This window comes from Bufo bufo, chromosome 2 (assembly GCF_905171765.1).
Source record: "Bufo bufo chromosome 2, aBufBuf1.1, whole genome shotgun sequence".
Taxonomy (NCBI): Eukaryota; Metazoa; Chordata; class Amphibia; order Anura; family Bufonidae; genus Bufo; species Bufo bufo.
Window position 1 is genome coordinate 555,734,393 of NC_053390.1, and position 26,620 is coordinate 555,761,012.

The following is a 26,620-nucleotide window of genomic DNA, read 5'->3' on the forward strand; positions in this document are numbered from 1 at the left end:
CTGTAAATATGTTTCAGGGTTCTTGCCCCAACCCCCCCTTCAGTACAGAGCAGGGTACTGGTTGGCTGGGTGGGAAGACTGTAAGATAGCTCTTGGGGGAAACAGAGGAGAAGGTATTTTACTTCAGGAGGATGACTAATTTGTATACCTTTTCCCAGGTAGCATTATCTGTAAGACTCCCTATGCCAGCTGGCAGTCTCTGCAAGGGGAGATAATCTTCCCAAAAACCTAGTGTATGGGAAGAGTATAGCAACTACAGCAGGTTGCTAAAAGTAACCAGACATGTATTGAGGGACCACATCAGTCATCATAAGAATAAGTACTAATTTAGCTCTGCATCTTCTTAAACTTTTTTTCCCAGAAGGAACCCTCAGTTTTGCACCATACTATAGTATATATTCTGAATGTGGATAACAAAAGTAAATTTATAAACTTGTCTAGCAAAGTCCTACCTTAACAGAAAAATGCTGTATCGGGAGCGGGTTATTTTTGTATAAAACCCTACCAAATGTCTGGATTAAAGAAATTTTGAATTCTCAAATACTGGCAATATCAAATTATAGGCAAATATTGATGAACAGCAAAAGCTGTTTTTACGGTTTACCTGCAATTTCAGACAAATACATACCCAGCTTCTATGGAAAGGACGGCCGCTCCTTCCTCAGTGCGCCTGCGCCGATGACGTCAGCCCTACACCCGGAAGAGAAGACCTCTCTTCCGGGTGTAGGGCTGACGTCATCGGCGCAGGTGCACTGAGGAAGGAACAGCCGTCCTTCTCTCAGAGCGCCTGTGCCGAATGACGACCGGTACGGCGCAGGCGCGGGATTTGAGGCTGCAGGCAGGGCCAGCGAGAGGAGGAGAGCGCTTGCTGGCCCTGTCAATCAAGTGGAGAAGGGGGCGTTTTTTCAAACAGAGTATGCGGCGGCTACCAGCAAGTCCGCCAACTTGCTGGTAGTGAAGAAATTTACATATAATAAAAGTACGTTTTTTACTGTAATTACTGCACTGCCTGAGGTAAGAGGGGCATATATGGAATCTGCTTACATTAACAAATATAATAAGTCAAAAAATGAAAATTGGGGGTGACAGAAGCCCTTTAAGTAGGCAGTGAACATTTTTAAGAGTGATAGATACTGTATATTTGAGATAGGTACTGGATAAATTTGTACCTTAAAAAAGTTGTCCTCCAAAAAATGTACATTTCTCAAACAAACACCTGAATCTGAATACTTTTGTAATTGCATCTAATTAAAAAATGTGTATAGCCACTGAGTTATTCAATAAAATGTATCTGCATAGTGCCACCTGCTATTCTTTTCATCATTACTCTGTCCGCTTATCTGAGGTGGATGCACATGCTTAGTTCTATCTTTCAACTAGCCCAATCTACTGTTAGAAGCTGTGACAGTTACAGAATATGCCTCCTGAACCACCAGCTTGAGCAATAAGTAGGGAGATCCCTGGATCCAAGTGATTTACAGGGCTGGTTCTAGCTTTGTTAGAGATTGTCATGTACTCTATGATGTCAGATTTTTATGTGTTACATTAATCACAGGATAACTCCTTTAAAGGATGCCTACATAAAAAAAATAATATAAAAGGCCCTAGTGTAAAATGTGAAAAACATTTTTAAAATTTTATTCTATTCTGAGAAACACACTGTGGATTCAAATCTCCACATCCATGTCAGCACGGAAACATATAAGAGACTTTTTTCCAAAGTATAAGTAATATACTGTACCACATATTGGTCTAAGTCATATATTGGTATGCTTTCCATCACAAAAAGAATTTACTGTAAGATTTAAAGCCAGTTACACAGATTTACAATGCATCGTATTTGTGCCTGACCTGATCTGTTGGGGATGTCTTCAGGCATAACTTTCTTCGCTGTTGATCTTTTGTATATTACATGTATTCTTCCGTCTTCTTCCTCTTTCTGTTTGCCTTTTTCCAAAGGTTCAATGAAATATTCGTCCTCTGTTGTGCGTATCATTCCAGCCTAAAAAAAAATGGAAAAAAGAAGCATAGTTACTTCTTTATATGTATGTAAATGTTGGTGAAAGAACTGACATGTATTAATCACTAAGTCTTTTATGAATTTGTCTGGCTGTTCATATTTTTTACAAAGTATTTTCTTATACACTGCTCAAAAAAATAAAGGGAACACAAAAATAACACATCCTAGATCTGAATTAATTAAATATTCTTCTGAAATACTTTGTTCTTTACATAGTTGAATGTGCTCACAACAAAATCACACAAAAATAAAAAAATGGAAATCAAATTTTTCAACCCATGGAGGTCTGGATTTGGAGTCACACTCAAAATTAAAGTGGAAAAACACACTACAGGCTGATCCAACTTTGATGTAATGTCCTTAAAACAAGTCAAAATGAGGCTCATTAGTGTGTGTGGCCTCCACGTGCCTGTATGACCTCCCTACAACGCCTGTGCATGCTCCTGATGAGGTGGCGGACGGTCTCCTGAGGGATCTCCTCCCAGACCTGGACTAAAGCATCTGCCAACTCCTGGACAGTCTGTGGTGCAACGTGACGTTGGTGGATAGAGCGAGACATGATGTCCCAGATGTGCTCAATTGGATTCAGGTCTGGGGAACGGGCGGGCCAGTCCATAGCATCAATGCCTTTGTCTTGCAGGAACTGACACACTCCAGCCACATGAGGTCTAGCATTGTCTTGCATTAGGAGGAACCCAGGGCCAACCGCACCAGCATATGGTCTCACAAGGGTTCTGAGGATCTCGGCACCTAATGGCAGTCAGGCTACCTCTGGCGAGCACATGGAGGGCTGTGCGGCCCTCCAAAGAAATGCCACCCCATACCATTACTGACCCAATGCCAAACCGGTCATGCTGGAGGATGTTGCAGGCAGCAGAACGTTCTCCACGGCGTCTCCAGACTCTGTCACGTCTGTCACATGTGCTCAGTGTGAACCTGCTTTCATCTGTGAAGAGCACAGGGCACCAGTGGCAAATTTGCCAATCTTGGTGTTCTCTGGCAAATGCCAAACGTCCTGCGCGGTGTTGGGCTGTAAGCACAACCCCCACCTGTGGATGTCGGGCCCTCATATCACCCTCATGGAGTCTGTTTCTGACCGTTTGAGCAGACACATGCACATTTGTGGCCTGCTGGAGGTCATTTTGCAGGACTCTGGCAGTGCTCCTCCTGTTCCTCCTTGCACAAAGGCGGAGGTAGCGGTCCTCCTACGGCCTCCTCCACGTCTCCTGATGTACTGGCCTGTCTCCTAGTAGCGCCTCCATGCTCTGGACACTACGCTGACAGACACAGCAAACCTTCTTGCCACAGCTCGCATTGATGTGCCATCCTGGATAAGCTGCACTACCTGAGCCACTTGTGTGGGTTGTAGACTCCGTCTCATGCTACCACTAGAGTGAAAGCACCGCCAGCATTCAAAAGTGACCAAAACATCAGCCAGGAAGCATAGGAACTGAGAAGTGGTCTGTGGTCACCACCTGCAGAACCACTCCTTTATTGGGGGTGTCTTGCTAATTGCCTATAATTTCCACCTGTTGTTTATCCCATTTGCACAACAGCATGTGAAATTGATTGTCACTCAGTGTTGCTTCCTAAGTGGACAGTTTGATTTCACAGAAGTGTGATTGACTTGGAGTTACATTGTGTTGTTTAAGTGTTCCCTTTATTTTTTTGAGCAGTGTACATTGACATATAAGAACTAGACCGACATAATCAGCTTACCAAACTACTGCCCCTATATGTGCATAAGGTCTACTCTTTGCACCCTAAAAGGATATAGGCTTGATAATATTGGGGAGGAGCATGTTTTAACCATTTTAACGTAAAGATTTTTTTCATAGGAATGCAACCATAAAGATTCTGCTGCAATAGAGCATAGAAAAGTATGTGTGAGCATGAGTATGAATTACATTTGGACTCTATACTGTGCTATACTGAACCTATTTTCAAAAAAAAGTTTGCATAATGGTTATGTTTCTTTGTACAATCAAAACTGTGAGGGAACAGTTATGTTTGGGCTTCAGCTATATTATTCCCTGTTTCAGCTGCAGAGCTAGATGCATTTCTTTCACAAGCAGGGGGTGTCTCCCTTCGGCCAGTACTCTATGCAGTGACCTCACTTCCCTTACTTTCCACTATGTTTGCTTTCTTCTACGGAGCTCAGAAAGCTGATACAGAGGGATAAATAACACTTACAGAAAGGCAGAAAGTTCCTGAGATGGCCAGAGTCAGTGTAGAAGCAGTTGTTTTGTCAGGCTCACAATCTCAGCTAGCTCTAACACACCCCACTTGCTCTCAGCCGTCTTCTAAGTTTCTGTTACCAGGGTCGAACTGTAACTTATGTGGAAGTGAGAACCCTAGTGGCCATAACGTTTCAGCTTTTTTTCAGGTGGATGCAGGAATATTTTTTAAATGAAGTGATTTTGCTAGTTACATCATTCTCTATTAAATGAAATGAAATTGTGTAACAGTACAGCGTCTCTTTAACAGCAGCCAATCATCCGAAGTATTACATATTTACTGTTCACTAAGAGGATCGGGAAAGCACTCAGCGCAGGTTGTTTTTCCTAGACAGCAGTCACAAACATCCCCAATATGTGACTAGATTTCCTTCTCCACTATCTAAGCACAGTCAGGGTCCAGGTTTGCCATAGGAATACTCACTTTCGCTGCCAAACCACATGTTTTGCCTTGTTCATTCTAAGTTTCTTTCAGGTAAAGTAGCACAAATGTATGACTAAGCCTTTGCTGAAATAATAAAGTCATCTGTTTCCATCATTTGCTCCATTTTACGGGTAGCACATTTCTCGAATGTTATGTAACGCGTCTAACTGTGGCTACTACAGCATGATGCTCTTCTTTAGCAGTGCCAGGGCTAAAGAATTGAACCTTGCAGGCTTTATTCTGGAAGAAGTCATTGTTTCCCACTCTTGCTTCTGTTCCTTTACAGCAATATTAGAATGGCAGAATGCCAGGGCATGCCAATACATTTCTTGCCATGTGTAAAGTAAATCTTTACCAGGAGTTGCCATGTTACCAGTTGGCTCACTCGAACTATTGTATGTAAAAGCCATTATTATTATTTTTGACCTTATTAGTAGAACATGTGGTTATAACTGTTCACACCAAAGGAAAAAATGATATTCTTTGTGCAACATATACCACTTGCATTAGTCAATGCCAGGTGAAGAGAGGCTTTGGCATGCCTACTCCTAACTATAAAATTCCAGTGTGCTTACGGAGACACTAGGACTAAAGTCTATCTATATCCATTTTCTACGCCGCTGAATGCAGACCATAATGTTATCACCACCTAAGTTCCGTCACAGGAGCTCAATACTGGAAAAAACTGATCAGTTTTATCCTAATGCATTCTGAATGGAGAGCAATCCGTTCAGTATGCATCAGGATGTCTTCAGTTCAGTCCCTCTTACGGTATTTGGCCAGAGAAAATACCGCAGCATGCTGCAGTTTTCTCTCCAGCCAAAAATACTGATCACTCGCCAGAATGCCGGATTCGGCATTAATTTCCATTGAATTGTATTAGTGCCGGATCCGGCATTAAGTGTTCCGGCAAAATGGATCCGGCTTTCCGGTCTGCGCATGCGCAGACCTTTAAAAATGCAAAAAAAAAATAATACCGGATCCGTTTTTCCAGATGACACCGGATAGACGGATCCGGTATTTCAATGCATTTGTCAGATGGATCCGCATCCGGATCCGTCTGACAAATGCCATCAGTTTGCGTCCGGATTGCCAAATCCGGCAGGCAGTTCCGGCAATGGAACTGCCTGCCGGAATTCTCTGCCGCAAGTATGAAAGTACCCTTATACTGGTGGATCTGTTTTCTCTGACACAAAAGAAAACGGATCCACCCCCCATTGACTTACAATGGTTTTAGAGAAGGATTCGTCTTGGCTATTTTAGATATAATACAACCGGATCCGTTCAGAACGGATGCAGATGGTTGTATTATTATGATGGAAGCGTTTTTTGCTGATCCATGATGGATCAAGCAAAAACGCTGGTGTAAAAGTAGCCTTATCTGAGTGTTTCAAACTGATCGTGGAGGTCCAGTACCCGAGACCGCTGCCAATCAGTACACTCCGGTGAGCACAGCGGCCTCTTCCTAAGCCAGGTATGTCACGTTCATCGGTCACACGGCCTGGGCACAGCTGCAATACCAGTGTATGGCGCTGTCCTTGGTAAGCTGGAGTCAGATCTCCACTTATCAGATACTGTTGACCTATCTTGAGGATAGGTCATCAGTATTAAGCACTGGGAACCCGCCTTTAACTTGATATTCACCTGTACATTTATAAGCTGCAGACTTCACGTCCAGTGACCCTTAATCAGCTCATGGCTCACAGGAAGGCTGAACACATGCGGAGAACTCCATGTATCCCAAACCTTTTCTATATCTCAAACCAAAGTACTGGGAAAAACTGTACGAACCTAGCAACTGATCTGTGCTTTGACAACACTCACATCTGGAATATAAAAAACGTAAAAGAAGTGCTAGCTTCATGCACCAGATAAGTTAAACAAGGCCGAATTTATTTAAAATCAACGTCTCCGTTATTTTTCCTAATCTTCCATCAATTTGCACAGACAGTTCATCAGTTTACCAGGCCCAGTATATGTACTTAGAAAACCGCAAAGGTTTTCTTTAGTGCAACATACAGAAAATGCTTCCAAAACAGGCCACGTACCTAACAATTTGCCCCAGTGCAACCAGCACTCCCCTATGGGGTGCTGATCATTAAAGAGGGCCACAAGACTATTCTAGTATATAATTGTATTCCACATTCTGGAGCATCCATTCTTACAGCTCTATTACTCCTACTAGAAGATTATGACTAAAAGTACAATTGGGTTTTCCCAGTTGTCGCTGCACAGTCTGACACGGTCCAATCAGTGCTGCCAGTGTCAGTGACACAGCCCCAGCTAATAACCTTCAAATGCAAATTCTTTAATAAAATAATTTTGGCAATAACTGAGTAATGGAACATTAGAGTTACATGAAAAGAAGCTCCAGAGTGTCAGGAGAGGGCACTTATTTTCCAAGAAATCATCAAGTATCCGAATAATTCATCCTAAGGAATGTATTATATGTACAGCCGATTAAAGGGGTTGTCTCACAACATTAACCCCTATCCATGTGCCCTATTGGGGCGCTGTAGGAAAATGTAAGCCTAGGCACAGTTTCCGCTGGCAATAACAGCTGGGGTGACAGAAGATGGGCACGTGCCAGAAGAACCCACTTCTTTTTTAAAGGGGGCTGACTACGTGTCCATTATAGTGACTGAAGAAATGTTCATTGGTTGAAAATCTATTATTTAGCTATATACAGTATATGTAATAATACGTAATATAATATTTGACCTGGCTTTGCAGTTATATAAATATAGTGTAATTGTAAAAACTGAAAAATATATGCCAAAATAGTTGTCAGGAGTGGTGGCAGGTCGTCTTGGGAATGATCAGCACCCTTTGGGGCAAATTGTTAGGTACGTGGCCTGTTTTAGAAACATTTTCTGTATGTTGCACTGAAGAAAACCTTTGCAGTTTTCTAAGTACATATACTGGGCCTGGTAAACTGATGAACTGTCTGTGCAAACTGATGGGGGATTAAGAAAAATAATGGAGATGTTGATTTTAAATCAATTCGGCCTTGTTTAACTTCTCTGGTGCATGAAGCTAGCACTTCTTTTACGTTTTTTATATTCCAGATGTGAGTGTTGTCAAAGCACAGATCAGTTGCTAGGTTTGTACAATTTTTGCAGGTACTTTGGTTTGAGAATATAGAAAAGGTTTGGGATACATGGAGTTCTCCGCATGTGTTCAGCCTTCCTGATAGCTGATTAAAGGTCACTGTACCTGAAATCTACAGCTTATAAATGTACAAGTCAATATCAAGTTAAAGGGGTGTTCCAAGTGTTTAATCCTCAAGATAGGTCATCAGTATCTGCTCAGTGGGGGTCCGACACCCGGCAACCTGCATCTTGGCCTACCAAGCACAGCACCGTGCATTGGCAATGCAGCAGTGCCCCAGGCCATGTGACTGATGAACATGGCATAACAAGGCCAGTGACGTCACATTCATTGGTCACGTGGCCTATACGAAGCTCAGTCCCATTCAAGCCAAAGGGACTGAGTTGCAAGACCAAGAACAGCCACTATCCAATGGAAGCTGTGTTTGGTAAGCTACAAGGAGGCTGCGGCACAGCTGATCAGCAGGGGTGCCAAGTGTCGGCCGTCTGCCAATGAGACACTGATAACCTATCCTGAAGATAGGTCATCGGTATTAAACATTAGGACATACTAAAAATAAGTATAGCAGATTTTGGGCTTTAATGAAGTGACTTTGCTCAATTACACAATGCCGAGCGTTAACTACAACTGCTGACACCACATACTAGCATCATACCGTAATTTTGCTAGTCTATCATCCAGATGATAGTAATACAAGGCTTTTGGTTGAAATGTGAAGAACTGCATCTGTGGCAGATACTAGGCCACCTAGAAATGTGGATACTCATTTGTGACAAACACTGTAAATAAGGCTTTGTTCACATTTTCGTTGGGCATTCCATATTTTTACACCGTCACGTGAACAGCAAAACGGAATGCAAGCCATAGGCGGATCTGTCACATGACGGACACCAATGGCGCTCAATGAGGTTGAGATCCATTGTCTTTCCATCATGGTGTCTGTAATTTTACCTGCACATAACATGATAGTTATCGTCTGTCTAGATTTTTCGATGAAATCTGCAATGGAGCCTCCAACGCAGATGTGGTTGACGCCTACCTAGCACAGATGTAAATGAACCAGTCGGTTAACATCCAACTTCTACAAAACAGAGAAGATGGTTGATAGTTTTAAGGACAACATATCAGTTTTGTTGATGTCATTGGTTTTGCATAACTTGTGATTGTGAGTGAGGTCTCTAGAAGATGTACGAAGATGTGTACCTCAAATCATTATTACTTCCAGTTATACGTTAGGCTCTTTATTATAATGCAGTCAGAAATTCAGGATGTATCTACCTCTTATGTCTGAGAAGACTGGAAATGTTTTCAGGAATTTTCCTCTCATCCACTCCTAATTCGCTCACTTTTCAGAACTCCCTCCTTTTTTTTCTTGGACAATTGCAGGTGGTTGACAGAGCCTTAGCCTGCCATTACTTAAATAGAAGCCCCACTGAAAAGGATCAAGAGCTCTGTGTTTCATCAATTTAATATCCCTGCATTAACGCCAGCCAAGCAGACACAGAGCCGATGCCAAGAGAAACATATGGGACTCAGCTGAAGGGGGGCCAGTTTTTAGAGACAGCTCTGTAGTCTAAACTTCTTAAGGAGTCGGTATAAGCGTGCTTTCATTCAAAAGGTGCTGCTTCGTCTAAAAACACAGATTCAGCTCAAACACTGCTACCTTTCACCCTCCCTGTTAGCTTAAGGTGTATTTAGTTCAATGGTTGTATGATGCCTGCGTCACAGATACCTGCTGCTTGTATTTTTTTCTTTTCGACTTTTTTCTAACCTTGCAAGAAAAAAAATATAGAGAACACAAAAATAAAACGTGAAAAATGACACTTAATTGCTATATTAACACCCTTAAAGGGGTTGACTACTTTAGACCATCCTTTTGCATATTCCTTATGCTTATGGAGAAGGGCCCGCTATACCAACTAATATTTCATTTTCCCTTATCACTTACATTGCAGCTTCCTCCGTGATAACCAGCAGAAAACACTCCTCCAGCTACCTATGTAATTGTGTCCAAGTTGGACACCACCTATAGCATACACTGATCAGCCATAATATTAAAACAGGTGAACAACATTGATTATCTCATTAAAAAAATGCCTTTCTCAAACAGTGATAAATCAGCAAGAAGGAGAACAGTCAGATCTTGAAGTTGTGTTGGAAGCAAAAAACTATTGGCAAACATACGTATCTGAGTGACTTTGACAGTGCTAAGTTGTGATGGCAAGATGACTGGGTCAGAGTGTCTCCCAAAATGGTAGCTCTTGTGGGGTTTTTTCTCTATGCGGTGGTTAGTACTGTACTTTACCTACCAAATGTGGTTCAAGAAAAGGCAGCATCATGGGTGCCTAAAGGTTCCTTCATTCAGGCCAATGATAATTCCGCTGTTTAAAGGTGCCAATGATCACCCATTTAATGGACAAACGCTAGTTCATCATTTATGTGGCCCAAAAATCATTTCTGGGCTGCAGATCATGTGTAAACAGGGATCTGCTTCCCAGAAACAATGATTCCGTATGGAAGCAAGAGAATGCTTGTCTCCACACAGAAGTAATGATTGCTGCATGAAAATGCAGCTCTCACCTCCTTGAATGAGCAGGCACTAATCAGAAGCAAACAGCTCATTGCTGGTAATAGTCTGCTCAGCTGTCCAGAGTATAGGGGCCTTAAAACCACTGATGCATGTGGGGCGAGAAGGCTAGCCTCTCTGTTCAAGTCCCACAGAAAAGCCATTGTAGCATAAATTACAGTTAAAGGGGTTGTCCAGGTTCAGAGCTGACCTGCACATATACCCGTTTTCACCCAAGCAGTCCATCTGACATGAGCATCCAAGCATTTCATGGTATTTTCTGGAGATCCAGTGACGTATCGGATGGGTAAAGCTAGGCGGAGGCTTCCATGTAGCAGTGAGCCCGGTGACATCACAGCATTAATGGGCGGGCTTTAGCGCTGCCCTAGCCTGTAAAACGGCTAGGGTAGCACAAAAGCTCGGCCACCAGTGTCGGTGACATCACCAGGAACACTGCTAAGTGGAAGCCTCCACCTAGCAATGTAAAAAGTATAAACAAACAGCCCTTGACATGCATGATACAGCGCAGGGCAAGGGAGAGCAAATTAGAGGGACTGCCTGGGAGAAAACGGGGATATGTCCGGGTTCAGCTCTGAACCCGGACAACCCCTTTAACTATGATAGAAAGTTGTCAGTACACATTGCATCACAGCTTGCTGTGTATCGAACTGTAAAGATGCAGACCAGCCTTGCTGATCCCTGATTACATCTGAAAGTGCCTACAGTGAGCACATGAGAATCAGATCTGGACCATCAACAATGAAAGAAGGTAGCCTGGTCTGAAAGTACAATTTTTAGTGTGTATGTATCACTTATCTAAAACAAGATAAATAATGAGAAGAAGGCAATTCAACCAGGGCAGTGTGAGGTCTGGGCAATGTTCTGCAGAGAAACCATAGGTTCTGGCATAACATGTTCCATCTACTTAAATATTGCTTCAGGCCAGGAAGACCTCTTCACTGCAATGGTATTCTCTAATGACAGGGACATCTTCCTGTAGGATATAGCACATTGACACACTGCAAAAGCTGTTCAGGACTGTTTTGATGGACATGAAAAAGAGTTCAAGGTGTTGACTTGGCATGCAAACTCCTCGACTGAGCATCTGTGGGATATGCTGGAAAAACATGTCAGATCCATGAAGGCCCTACCTCACAATTTACAACACTTAAAGGATGAGCTGCTCTCGTCTAGGTGCCAGATACCACAGGAATCCTTCAGAGATTTTGTGGAAGTCATGCCTTTACGAGTCAGAGCTCTTTTAGCGACATGAAAGGGACCTACACAATAGTAGGCAGGTGGTTTAAATGTTATGACTGGTCAGTATATACTTTTTTGGGTTAACATTCTTAATTTGGTGCATTATATTTGCACAGCTATATAAATATATATATATATATATATATATACACAGTATTTTTCGGCCTATAAGATGCCCAAAGTGGGGAAAATATTTCAGTGTGTCTTGTGGGGTGAATAGTAATGAGCACTTCCATTATGGAAGCGCTCATTAGTACAGCAGGACCAGGGAGTGGTGAATGCTCACCACTTCCTGACCTTCGTCGGCCGCACGCTGTGCTGGGACCTGCACACAGCGTGAGGATGTCGGTGCTCTCTGTGAACTCATGCTGTGCAATGTCAGGTCACAGCATACAGTGGCAAGAAGAGTAGGAGTCTCAGATCTGAGGTCTGATTAACATGGGGGTCTTATTAACATGGGGGTCCAATCTGAGGTATGTTTGGGGGTCTTATCGACATTGGGGGTCTGATCTGAGGTATGATAGGGGGTTTTATAAACAATGGGGGTCATCTGAGGTCTGATTGGGGTCATATAAACATTGGGGGTCTGATCTGAGGTCTGATTGGTGGTCTTATTAACATTGGGGGGGTAATGTCAGGTCTGATTGGGGGTCTTCTAAACATTGGGGTGTGATCTGAGGTCTGATTGGGGGTCTTATTAACATTGAAGGTCTGATCTGAGGTCTGTCTGGGGGGGTCTTAGTAACATTGGGAGTCTGATCTGAGGTTGGATTGGGGGTCTTATTAACACTGGGGGTATGATTGGGGCTCTGAGCTGAGGTCTGATTAACATTAGGGGTCTGATTGGGGCTCTGAGCTGAGGTCTTATTAACATAGAGAGTCTGAGCTGAGGTCTGATGAAAAATATTTTTTTTATTTTCCTCATCTAAAACCTAGGTGCGTCTTATGGGCAGGGGCGTCTTATAAGGTGAAAAATGCTGATATATATCAATTATAGCAAATAAATTTGTCTCATCAGCAGAACTTCTTAACAGGGGGTATCCTTGCAGGTGATGAATTGCCCACCTGTTGCAAGACAAGGCTCGACATTTAGGCCGGCCCTGAAAATGTTACTGCCTGAACGGCTGCTCCAATTAGCTGACCAAGGTCAGAGGCTCTGCTGTATACAAGGAGCAGCAACTGCGCAGCTGCCTCTACCCGCTGCCTTTGTTTGGCTAATTGGAGTAGCGGCACAGGCAGGAAACCATGCATCATTTGTTACTGTAACATAAATGGTTTTCAGCTAGCATCATTAATATTTATGTTGCTCTCTTGTACTTCCATGTGACCTCCTCCAGTCAGAGTCTTAAATAAGTCAACTACAAAGATAAAAGTCAGATGGCCAAGTAGTCTCTTTTCTTAGAATACAGCAGTGGTAATGCACATACTCTGTGTCCATTCTCTGGATACATTAGACAGTCTATGTGAATATTTAATAAAGGCTTTAAAATTTATCACCAGATTGGTTGCGTTCTTGCACCTGCCAGCTATCACCCTAGAGCTAGCACATTGGCCATTTTGTAAAGATTACATTTTGGACTCCGTTTGACCATCTTTTTTTGCAGGAAACAATACTGTAGTCTAGCAAACTTTGACTTTTGGACCCTTATATGCATACATATATTTCCTCTTAAAAAGTGATTAAACAAAACAAAATACATATAAAAGCCTGCAGTATAATGAAAATGTGTCATCATCTTTAATGCAAATCTGCATACCAAAAAGTAATTAATATTAACTGCAATGACACCTACATTTTCTCTAGATGTTCCTATAGGGTTATTTTCACTAGTACACAATGAAGTCATTGCAGAAATTCCACTACCAGGTTTCTGACAACAGATACAAAACAAAGTGAAGATCTACCAGACACTGATCTAGGAAGAAGAAGGCCATTAGGTCAAAAAAAGGCTCACTGTAGCACAAAAGGGAAGACAATGACAAAGGTCAGGGCAGTCAGAGTTCAGGGATAGTTAGGATCAAGTCAGGTCAAATGCCAAAACCATAAAATAATTTGCCTCTCCCAGCCTACTGACCATTTTATTTATCTCTAGCTACATACAGTAGTTAGCAGATAAGTAGAAGAGTGCTATATTATTAGCCACCTCTACAAACAGGAATTGTAATTATGCAATTCATTTCGTATTAAGTAGATCATCTTCTACCATGGAATGCTCAAGGATGATTCCTGGGTTGTCTTATAGGTACTTAGGCTTAATTCATATGTGTTTCACGAACGTGTGCTGATTCATGTTCTCCACAGACAGCACACATACCCATTCATTTCAATGTGTGTATTCACACATCTGTGTTTTAGCATGGTCTGAGGGTCCGTGATTTTTGTCCTTTGCCCATGTTTACAGATGCATCACGCCCATTATAGTCTATGGGTCTGCGAAAAACATGGACCTAATACTGATGCCATCCGTGTTTCACAGACCATTTATAGGAGATGCTTTGAACATTAATTTTTAGCTATGTGTGGACACAAGCATCAAACACGGACACACGGATTCTTCACGAAAATCTTCACAGATGAAACACTGACCATCTTATCACAGATTTTATCACGGACACGTGAATAAGGCCTCAGATTGAAGAACACTCATATCTATCAAATTCAACATCTCTCAAAAGCATCACATAACTACATTTCTAGCAAGTCCTTCACCTGCGCCTGTTTCAGTCTGTAACCACTGTTAGCATGTACACATCTAACGGTGGGTTTACATGTTTAGTTTTGTTTTTGCATTTTTTGAAACCAGGAAAGGAAGGCTGAGTCGTATATTCATTTTTAATCCAGTCTCGGTGTTGACCTCAAAAACTGCATCAAAAACCCTGAATGCGTAAGTCCAGCCTTACAACTGTAGGAGAAAGTAAGTGAGGTTAAGCACATATTTAGGTAAATAAATACCACTTGGCACTGACCTTTGAGTGGCCAGACTATGTGTTAAAAAAAAAGCCATGGTCGCAACTTCAAGACAATGTGCCTAGTCCCTAAATTAGACCAGTATATCTATTTCTAGTTCCTGCAAAGACAAGTTCTTGCCAAGTTCTTTTTCCAGCCAAATAATAGTAATGATCATAGAAAGTGTCCAATTAGATTAGTTCTTGGTGCAGAGCAGAGAATACCATAATAAAAACTTTATAAAAGTGACCACAGAGTCAAGGTGATCATACACTTCCAATAGCTGTCTGCCCAACAAGTTGTCGGACTGTTCAGCCAACAGCTATCTTTCCTGAATCCCCTAAACACATACATACTGGGCTTGGTCGAGTTTGTATGTGTTTTTATGAGGATGGAGAAGAAAGTAGATACCGGACACCAATGGAAGTAGCTTACCTACCAAAAGGATAAAAAGGATCAGCATTGAAATTCAACATACACTCAATGCTTCTCTCCCACATGATCACCTGTTGGGGGGAGAGTCAGACGCTCCCCATACATGTTAAATGGATGTTCCCAATGGATGTCGCATAGTGGCATCCGTTACCATACAGTTCCATCGTAAAAAGAAACATATCTATTAACATATACGTTTTTTGCTGGATGTTAAAATATGGAGAAGCATAGTGTACAATGCTTCAGCATCCTTTTTCCCCCAACATATATTTTAAACATAAGGCAAAAACGTGATGTGAACCTAGCCTTAGATTGTTACACCCATACAAGCTATTAAACATTGATATTGCCTTAACACATTTTAATCCATCAGTGTCCAAAGCATTTGACACTGTACCACATATAAGGTTAGTATATAAAATGAGAATGCTCGGACTGGGAGAAAACGTCTGTATGTGGGTAAGTAACTGGCTCAATGATAGAAAACAGAGGGTGGTTATTAACGGTACACACTCAGATTGGGTCACTGTCACTAGTGGGGTACCTCAGGGGTCAGTATTGGGCCCTATTCTCTTCAATATATTTATTAATGATCTTGTAGAAGGCTTGCACAGTAAAGTATCAATTTTCGCAGATGACACTAAACTGTGTAAAGTAATTAACACTGAAGAGGACAGTATACTACTACAGAGGGATCTGGCTAGATTGGAGGCTTGGGCAGATAAGTGGCAGATGAGGTTTAACACTGACAAATGTAAAGTTATGCACATGGGAAGGAATAATGCAAGTCACCCGTACATACTAAATGGTAAAACACTGAGTAACAGTGACATGGAAAAGGACTTTTAATAAAAGGAATTTTAATAAACAGCAAACTAAACTGTAAAAACCAGTGTCAGGCAGCTGCTGCCAAGGCCAATAAGATAATGGGTTGCATCAAAAGGGGCATAGATGCCCGTGATGAGAACATAGTCCTATCACTTTACAAATCACAGGTCAGACCACACATGGAGTACTGTGTACAGTTCTGGGCTCCTGTGAACAAGGCAGACATAGCAGAGCTGGAGAGGGTCCAGAGGAGGGCAACTAAAGTAATAACTGGAATGGGGCAACTACAGTACCCTGAAAGATTATCAAAATTAGGGTTATTCACTTTAGAAAAAAGACGACTGAGGGGAGATCTAATTAATATGTATAAATATATAAGGGGTCAGTACAGAGATCTCTCCCATCATCTATTTATCCCCAGGACTGTGACTGTGACGAGGGGACATCCTCTGCGTCTGGAGGAAAGAAGGTTTGTACACAAACATAGAAAAGGATTCTTTACCGTAAGAGCAGTGAGACTATGGAACTCTCTGCCTGAGGAGGTGGTGATGGTGAGTACAATAAAGGAATTCAAGAGGGGCCTGGATGTATTTCTGGAGTGTAATAATATTACAGGCTATAGCTACTAGAGAGGGGTCGTTGATCCAGGGAGTTATTCTGATTGCATGATTGGAGTCGGGAAGGAATTTTTTTCCCCTTAAGTGGGGGAAATTGGCTTCTACCTCACAGGTTTTTTGCCTTCCTCTGGATCAACTTGCAGGATAACAGGCCGAACTGGATGGACAAATGTCTTTTTTTCGGCCTTAAATACTATGTTACTATTTATCAAAACATAAGCAGAAAGTGCTGAAAATGTTATTATACAATTATAGGGAGGTAAAAAAGTAGGCTGATTGCATTTACTCTCTGCCACTAATCAATCTGACAGTGGTAAAAGAGAAAATTCTACTTAGACTACTTTCACATCTGGTAGTCTGTTCCAACAGAGTAGCAAGCTATTAGAATTACCGTATCCGTCAGGTTTCCAGAATGAATGTCCGCTTTCTGCCAGAAAAATACCATTGCAGGCAGTGTTTTTATCCGGCAGAAAGCCAGCATTCTTGCCGGACAATCTAAGCCAGATACGGCAATTCCAGTATTCTGCTCCATGGCCAGAACAGAGTACCATAATGTTAAAATGCACATGTCGCCTTGGATATGCTACTATTTTGATGGGGTTTTGTTTTGATTTTGATAGGTTTTTGAGTGTTTTTGTCCTCATTTAAAAACAACACTGCAAAATGCATATAAAACTGCAACAAAACCTTGTGTGAACACAGCCTAAAACACTACACTTATTACTACATCTAAAGCAAAGTGGTTAACAAAATAAAACTTCACACTAGAAATATTGTTGTGAAAAGAAATCCATTTGAAAACTGTAAAATAACCCATTCTAAGGCCCTGCAACTTACAGAAAGACAAATTGTTTGCAAATAAAGAAGAATTGGAATAATGGTGACCCTCCTAGGAATGGTTGACCTGCCAACACAGGAAGTCACAAATTATTCCAGAAGAACATCCAAAGAAGTGCAGGACTCTTCAACCTCAGAGAAATTGTTTACAAATCTACAATAAGATTCAGTGGAAGTAGCAAAGGGAAAATCAATGCAAAACAACATACAAAAGTGCAGGACACACGTTTATGGCACATTAATTAAAACACAAAAAAGAATACGAAAAGTAGTTTTGACTTATTCTACATAAATGCATGTGGGAGGTTTGTCTCGCATTTACAAAATATACCTGGATGATCAAAGGATTATAGACAAATTAGTAAAAAGTTTTTTTATTATTTTTTATTATACAAGTTATGAAACAAATATAGAATTCCATAAAACAACATACTGACATTAAAATATGGTGGTGGCGGTGTTATGACACCATGTTGTTTTGTATTGTAACCAGGATTTAATTAGGAGGTGGGTTGATGCTCACAAATAACACACATGAAACACACACACATCACACACACTTTTGCGCAGCAGAAATATAAGGCTATTGACCTGACCCCCTCCTTGCCAACTGTGGGTGCATGCTCAGCAAATCACAGGTCGGAGAAGCCTGTTCACTGAAGCTTGTTTTTACCAGGGACAGTTTGTCCCTTGCTTGTTGTCAATGATTTCTCCCTGCAACTATTAGTATGGTAGCCCCAAGTGCGCGTTGCTGTAGAAATCAATGAGGAAAAGTGTGTTCGACATAGGAACATCTCCCTTCTGTATGTTACTGCACGCCATTAACAAAAGAAAAAAATAATGTTTCACTCTATGTATGACCATCTATCTGTAAGCTGATGCAATGCATTACTTGGGTCATAAAGTAAGAAAATGATTCAAAATAGAAAAGCAAGTCCACATTTAAATGATATGTAAAAAAAAATAAAAAAAATAAAGTTATGGGTTGATCTACCATAGTCTAACTCCAAATATAAACATAATAGAGATGTTCTCTGAACAGAAAGAAAGAAAAGCACATCTGGTCAGGACGTCAGAAGAAAAGCTTGCGGTCAGTCGGGTGTTCACATGACCCCAGACAGGACTGTGGAATCATTTGAGCGACAGAATGGTAAGTACTGCCATTTTCCTCCCATTTTTGGGGGTGAAAAGTTGCGTCATATAGTCCGAAAAATACAGTATATACATATATATATACTGAACAAAAATATAAACACAAGACTTTCGGTTTTGCTCCCATTTTGCACGAGCTGAACTCAAAGATCTGAACCGACTTGAGTGGGCAAATGCTCACATTTGATGGCGTCTGGCACGTTGCAGAGGCGTTCTGTTCCCGGATGAATCCTGTTTTTCACTGTTCAGGGCAGATGCAGACAGCCTGTGTGGCGTCATGTGGGTGAGCGGTGTGCTGACGTCAACGTTGTGGATCGAGTGGGCCATGGTGGCGGTGGGGTTATGGTATGGGCAGGCGTATGTTATGGACAACGAACATAGGTGCATTTTATTAATGGCATTTTGAATGCACAGAGATACCGTGACGAGATCCTGAGGCCCATTGTTGTGCCATTCATCCACGACCATCACCTCATGTTGCAACATGATAATGTACGGCCCCATATTGCAAGGATCTGTACACAATTCCTGGAAGCTGAAAGCATCCCAGTTCTTGCATGGCCAGCATACTCCCCGGACATGTCACCCATTGAGCATGGATGCTCTGGATCAGCGTATATGACAGCGTGTTCCAGTTCCTGCCAACTTTGCACAGCTATTGAAGTGGAGTGGACCAACATTCCACAGGCCACAATCAACAACCTGATCAACTCTATGAGACGGAGATGTGTTGCACTATGTGAGGCAAATAGTGGCCACACCAGATACTGACGACTGGTTTTCTGACCCCCCCCCCCCCCTCCCCACCCCCAGTAAGGCAAAACTGTGCACATTTCAGAGTGGCCTTTTATTGTGGGCAGTCTAAGGCACACCTGTGCAATATTCATGCTGTCTAATCAGCACCTTGATATGCCACACCTGTGAGGTGGGATGGATTATCTCGGCAAAGGAGAAGTGCTCACTAACACAGATTTAGGGTCCATTCACTCGTCCGTATGTGTTTTGCGGATCCGCAAAACACGGACACCGGCAATGTGCATTCCGCATTTTGCGGACCGCACATTGCCAGCACTCTCATAGAAAATGCCTTTTCTTGTCCGCAAAATTGTGGAACGGATGCGGACCCATTTTGCAGACGTGTGAATGGACCCTTAGACAGATTTGTGAACAATATTTGAGAGTAATGGGTATTTTGTGTATGTACAAAATGTTTCAGATCTTTGAGTTCAGCTCATGCAAAATGGGAGCAAAACCGAAAGTTTTGTGTTTATATTTTTGTTCAGTGTATATATATATATATATATATATATATATATACACTGCTCAAAAAAATAAAGGGAACACTTAAACAACACAATGTAACTCCAAGTCAATCACACTTCTGTGAAATCAAACTGTCCACTTAGCAAGCAACACTGAGTGACAATCAATTTCACATGCTGTTGTGCAAATGGGATAGACAACAGGTGCAAATTATAGGCAATTAGCAAGACACCCCCAATAAAGGAGTGGTTCTGCAGGTGGTGACCTGACCACTTCTCAGTTCCTATGCTTCCTGGCTGATGTTTTAGTCACTTTTGAATGCTGCCGATGCTTACACTCTAGTGGTAGCATGAGACGGAGTCTACAACCCACACAAGTGGCTCAGGTAGTGCAGCTTATCCAGGATGGCACATCAATGTGAGCTGTGGCAAGAAGGTTTGCTGTGTCTTTCAGCGTAGTGTCCAGAGCATGGAGGCGCTACCAGGAGACAGGCCAGTACATCAGGAGACGTGGAGGAGGCCGTAGGAGGGCAACAACCCAGCAGCAGGACCGCTAGGAGGTACAGGAGGAGCACTGCCAGAGCCCTGCAAAATGACCTCCAGCAGGCCACAAATGTGCATGTGTCTGCTCAAACGGTCAGAAACAGACTCCATGAGGGTGATATGAGGGCCTGACGTCCACAGGTGGGGGGTGTGCTTACAGCCCAACACCGTGCAGGACGTTTGGCATTTGCCAGAAAACACCAAGATTGGCAAATTCGCCACTGGCGCCCTGTGCTCTTCACAGATGAAAGCAGGTTCACACTGAGCACATGTGACAGACGTGACAGATTCTAGAGACGCCGTGGAGAACGTTCTGGTGCCTGCAACATCCTCCAGCATGACCGGTTTGGCATTGGGTCAGTAATGGTGTGGGGTGGCATTTCTTTGAGGTAGCCTGACTGCCATTAGGTACCGAGATGAGATCCTCAGACCCCTTGTGAGACCATATGCTGGTGCGGTTGGCCCTGGGTTCCTCCTAATGCAAGACAATGCTCGACCTCATGTGGCTGGAGTGTGTCAGCAGTTCCTGCAAGACGAAGGCATTGATGCTATGGACTGGCCCGCCCGTTCCCCAGACCTGAATCCAATTGAGCACATCTGGGATATCACGTCTCGCTCTATCCACCAACGTCACGTTGCACCACAGACTGTCCAGGAGTTGGCAGATGCTTTAGTCCAGGTCTGGGAGGAGATCCCTCAGGAGACCGTCCGCCACCTCATCAGGAGCATGCAAGGCGTTGTAGGGAGGTCATACAGGCACGTGGAGGCCACACACACTACTGAGCCTCAATTTGACTTGTTTTAAGGACATTACATCAAAGTTGGATCAGCCTGTAGTGTGTTTTTCCACTTTAATTTTGAGGGTGACTCCAAATCCAGACCACCATGGGTTAAAAAATTTGATTTCCATATTTTTTTTTTGTGTGATTTTGTTGTCAGCACGTTCAACTATGTAAAGAACAAAGTATTTCAGAAGAATATTTAATTAATTCAGATCTAGGATGTGTTATTTTTGTGTTCCCTTTATTTTTTTGAGCAGTGTATATATATAATAATCCTTACAACGGTTTTTCAAGATTTTGATACCGATCCAGATAGCAAGTAATTGTGCTGCAATTTTGAAAATGACTTGCTAAGCTATTGCAGACTTGCCAAGCTTCACAAGTATGTTGCAAACTTGCAGCAAATCTGCTTTGCAAGTCTCCAGATTAACTTGCTTTTGCAAACTTGATGCAAGTTCTCGTTAAGTTATTATGCTCTTGCTAGAGACTTTCCAAGCAAATTTGCTGCAAGTTGAAAAAGTGTCAACTAGAATTTGTGCTGCAAGTGCTCTGCAAGTGTACAACTTGCCAGAAAATGTGTGCAGCAAGTTAACAAGACTTATAATTTAACCCTGCCACAAGTTTGTGGCAAGTTATCCTTGCTATCCGGGGATAGGTCAAACCTAGGATCCCCTAAGACACCCGCCAATCAGCTGTTTGAGAAGGCACTGTCGCTCCTGTGAGTGCCACAGCCTTCTCAATGCTTACCAAGTGCTTACCAAGGACATCGCCATAGCAGCTGTGCTTGGTTTCGCAGCTCAGAGAAGGATACGGTGCTGAGATCAACTCTAAGGCCGCTTTTTTTAAATTGAACAAGCCCAATTTTTTAAGGCACTCTTTATGAGTAGAACTGGCTTAGTTCCCCATAGCAACCAATTAGATTCACCTTTTATTTAGGACAGCTCCTTTGGAAAATGAAAGGTGGAATCTGATTGGTTGCTATGGACAACTAAGCCAGTTCCACTTTACACCAGTTTGATAAATGACCCCATTTGTCCTTCCTCCACTTTTCACAACTAGTAGCATGTGCACAACATTACCCACATACACTCTCAACAAGTTTGGGAGAGAGGCAGAGTCTAAGCCTCTGACTCACTGACATGCCCAGAGAAAGGCCGGCAAGCTTTACGAGTCCCTACTACTCTGACTCCATAAAGGGCTGGGAAGCTCCTGAGGTGATGCCAGCCTGGATCTAGGTGGCAATGGAGCTTCTGCTGCTCGCCATGTCTGTGTACTTCAGTGGCATCCACCTCAGTTTGCTTTCCCTAAACTCAATGAAGCTGCGGGTGCTGCAGAATAGTGATTTCCCTGTGGAGAAGAAGCACGCCTGGAGAGTGCAGTCAGTCAGACCCAGGGCTCCTACCTGCTGTGTACCCTGCTGCTGTGCAACGCTCTGGCTGATGCCTCCCTGACACATGGAGCCATAAAATGGCTCTGCTGCTGTGGACCAGCTGTGTCCTTTTGTGCAGGGAGGTGGCGCCCTACTTGGCCTGTCCATTGCTTCCAGCACCCTGTGTCTCACCAGCCTGATGATGGCTAACAGAACTTTTTTGACAATGTTTTGAGATAGTAGTAAGTCCTCTTATTTGTTATATTTACTCTGTTTGAACTAGGACCCTTTAGAATATACCTTTTATTATTTATCCTTAAAATATATGCCCCATGTTGGTGGCTGATAACATACAAAAGTGCAGACCTAAGGCCGGCTACTTAATACTACACATATAACAACCACCACAATTGTGACATACATACACAGTACACAGATGGATGGAGGGGAGGTCACCGGCTAGTATCCTTATATGTGGGGAGTCTTTCCCTAATGCAGTCCTCCTCTAGCCTTTGCCCAGGGACCACCCCTGATGGTGGGGTTTCCCTGTCCTCGTACCTTCGCTACTTTCCCTATATCACCCTAATAGTGAAAGTGAACAGTGAAACAATTAACATATAGCAATGATACTGCCGCAACAAAGATAGATGTTGCCCATAAGTCAGAAACCAATCAAGTACCCCACAACACAAAACTCCAACGCGTTTCGCCCACTCAAAGGCTCCTCAGTGGGTCTAGGTTCAAATGATAGATTCAAACAATAGCACTTAGTACAGTGTCTACTTAGATATATTCACCATAAGGTACATTCTACTATTATACCAGCTGTCGTCCTGAAAAAATCCACACCCGCATCCCCGTCTACGAGGGCAATGACCTGGCCAACATAGTGGATATACTGTTCATCAAGGACCTGGTCTTTGTGGACCCGGAGGACTACACCCTGCTGCAGACCATCACCTGCTTCTACCGATTATTGTTGCACTGCATCTTCAGTGTCACCCGGTTGGACACTGTGCTGGAGGTGTTCAGAAGGGTGAGGGCGGTGGGGTACAACCACAGAAAGATCCCCCAGAACATCTGCCATCCTGGCATGTGTCCACCTCCCATCCCCAGCTACAGCATGATCACTGTGTATTTTCTATATAATATGAGCTGTGTACTCAGAACTAGGGCTGCAGTAAAAGATTATTTTAGTAATCGAGTATTCTATCGATTATTTTTTACGATTAATCGAGTAATCTAATAAGAAAAAAATAATAGACTGTTTTCCTTTATAAAAACTCATCAGACCCCCTGCAATTAGTCCCCAACACCCTTTGTTCCCCACTGTGCGATCAGCCCAAGTGCATCAGTTCCCCCATTCTGCCATCAGCTCAGCTCTGCTCCCCCATTCTGCCATCAGCTCTGCTCCCCCATTCTGCCATCAGCTCTGCTCCCCCATTCTGCCATCAGCTCTGCTCCCCCATTCTGCCATCAGCTCTGCTCCCCCATTCTGCCATCAGCCCTGCGCCCCCCATTCTGCCCATTCTGCCATCAGCTCTGCGCCCCCCCATTCTGCCATCAGCTCTGCGCCCCCCATTCTGCCATCAGCTCTCCGCCCCCATTCTGCCATCAGCCCTGCTCCCCCATTCTGCCATCAGCTCTGCTCCCCCATTCTGCCATCAGCTCTGCTCCCCCATTCTGCCATCAGCTCTGCTCCCCCATTCTGCCATCAGCCCTGCGTCCCCCATTCTGCCCATTCTGCCATCAGCCCTGCGCCCCCCATTCTGCCATCAGCTCTGCGCCCCCCATTCTGCCATCAGCTCTGCGCCCCCCATTCTGCCATCAGCTCTGCTGCCATGCTCCTCCTGACACCCGGATTGCACACTGGTTTCTATGACGCTGTGCACTCCAGGCGCCAGGCCTTAGTCGCGCCCCACCCCCTCGGTTTCACCAACTTACCTTTACAGCAGGGGCGCTGCCAACACTCCATCGTTCTGCGCTGCTCTACGCCAGACGTCACACAGTGCGTCAGGTCATGGCGTCTGTACGTCAGAGCAGCGCGGGACCATGGACGTACTGTGAAGTGTCCGGAGGCCCCCTGCTGGAAAGGTGAGTATTCCAAGCGCAGCGGGAGACCACGGAGCGGGAGTAATAGCAAGCGCTTCACTCCTGCTCTGTGGTCACATGACACAAACGAATCTTCGATGCAAAAAATTTGCATCGAGGATTTTTTTGTGTCGAATTACTCGATTTAATCGAGTAATCGTTTCAGCCCTACTCAGAATAGAGCATCCTCAGTCTGCAGCTGCTCCTCGTCCAGTCATGTAGTATCCCCAGACACCAGTCTGAATTCTCTACAGTCAGTATCACTGACTCCTGAATCCTACTACATTATATACCTAGTGTTCCTCATCCCCAGCCTACATCCTCAGTGTCTCCATCTCCTGCATCCTATTACAACATATGCCTAGTATCCCCATCCCCAACCTGTATCCCCTCACTACTATCATCACTGCAGACAGGCAGATTAGCTATTCAGTTGTATGTACTATGGCTGGTACTATGTATATAACACAGCTGGTACTGTGGCTGGCACTGTTACCAAATCTATTTTGTACTGCTAGCAACTAGGAGATTTCTTCCAACAAAATGGCCATTTTCACAGAATGAAAATTTATCCAGACTACACCCAGCCCGCTCCTCCCAAACATCCTGGCTCACGAGCACCAGCATCAGAGAGGGAGAAGGATAGGGATAAGTCATGGCTGCAGACTGAGAGAACAATTCACTGCTTTTCTATTGTATTTTTCATGGTCTGTATTTGTGATATCTGACGAAACAAGAGTAAATAATAAAAGACATATAAGGAGATTATGTTATGTTTTGTTGTTGTCTTTTTTTTTTTTTTTATTCTCTTGAAATAGTTCGCTTTTAATAATCTAGATCCTTTCTAGAGATCCTATATCCTCTATCAGTGTTTCCCTACCAGTGTGCCTCCAGGTGTTGCAAAACTACAACTCCCAGCATGCCTGCACAGCCAAAGGCTGTCCGGGCATGCTGGGAGTTGTAGTTTTGCAACAGCTGGAGGCACACTGGTTGGGAAACACTGCTCTATATGAGTGGTGGCAAACCTATGGTACAGGTGCCAGAGGCGGCACTGTACCAATATGCCTTAGACTTTTCCTGCCGTTCATCAGCGCAGGGCGCGCTATGAACAGTGTAGGGAACACACTGAATGTAGCAGGCTATTACATCTAAATGATAAAGTACATGGGAGATACACTATATTGGACTGTAGTATTCAGGTTAAATTGCTGTGTTGTCACTTTGCGATAAATAAGTGGGTTTTGGGTTGCAATTTGGGCATTTGGTCTCTAAAAGGTTCGCCATCACTGCTCTATATCATGTGGAGCCCCAAATCCCAGATTCAAGTTGTGGCCATATGAAGAATTTATAAATGGATAACATTTCATTGGGATCACACGTTTTCACTTCTCTAAAGTCTAAAATTGTATTAGCTTTTTACTGTTTTTCTGTTATGCTACACTAAAAACAAATAAAGGAATGAAAATACAAACTTGAATAGAGATTGCTGTTTGGGGCCACAAGCACTCACAGATCATTAACCTTCAACTTTTGCTCACATCTGAATAGATAAGGATGAGGATGCAAATACAGCGCCTGCTTCCAGATGATAGCCACTCTTTTCCTTCAGCCAACCCACTTAAAAAGGCCTTTCAGGTCCTCAGCTGTCCCTACTTCCACTGAAGAAAATGTTGTTCTTTTTAATATAAAATGATACACCTACTTATAATACAAGGCAACCTACACTATATGGACAAAAGTACTGGGACACCTCCATGGGCATAACAACAGTCTTATGGGCCCCAGGGCAAATTTTGGACTAGGCCCCCTCTAGACATGCAGCAGCGCCCTAGGCAGTGATAACCACACGTAGAGTAAATGGACTCTCCTTTTGTGCCCCATACAGTCATAGCGCACCCCAAACAGTAAAAGTGCAAAGACTGCTCACACAGGAATGGTGTCCTCTGAGTGCCACCTAAACAGCAATGATCCAACAATATCATGTCCCAGTTTGTGCCTCCGCATTGTAATAATGTCCTCTTTCATGCCCCACATTATCATAATGACCCCCTTTTGTGCCCCCATGTTGTGATGATGTCCCCACCATATAACAATGTCCCCCTTTTGTGCCTGTCAATATAATGTGCCCCTTTGTACCCA

At 43.2% G+C, this 26,620-nt stretch overlaps 1 protein-coding gene across 1 annotated transcript in view; it reads right to left on the bottom strand.

Moving 5' to 3' along the window:
* Positions 1–26,620, bottom strand: part of ADAMTS3 (ADAM metallopeptidase with thrombospondin type 1 motif 3) — a 214,911-nt gene that overhangs the window by 126,232 nt on the left and 62,059 nt on the right. The window contains exon 4 of the mRNA XM_040418128.1: positions 1,852–2,002. Coding sequence (XP_040274062.1) covers positions 1,852–2,002 — 151 coding nt within the window. The remainder of the gene's footprint in view (positions 1–1,851; positions 2,003–26,620) is intronic.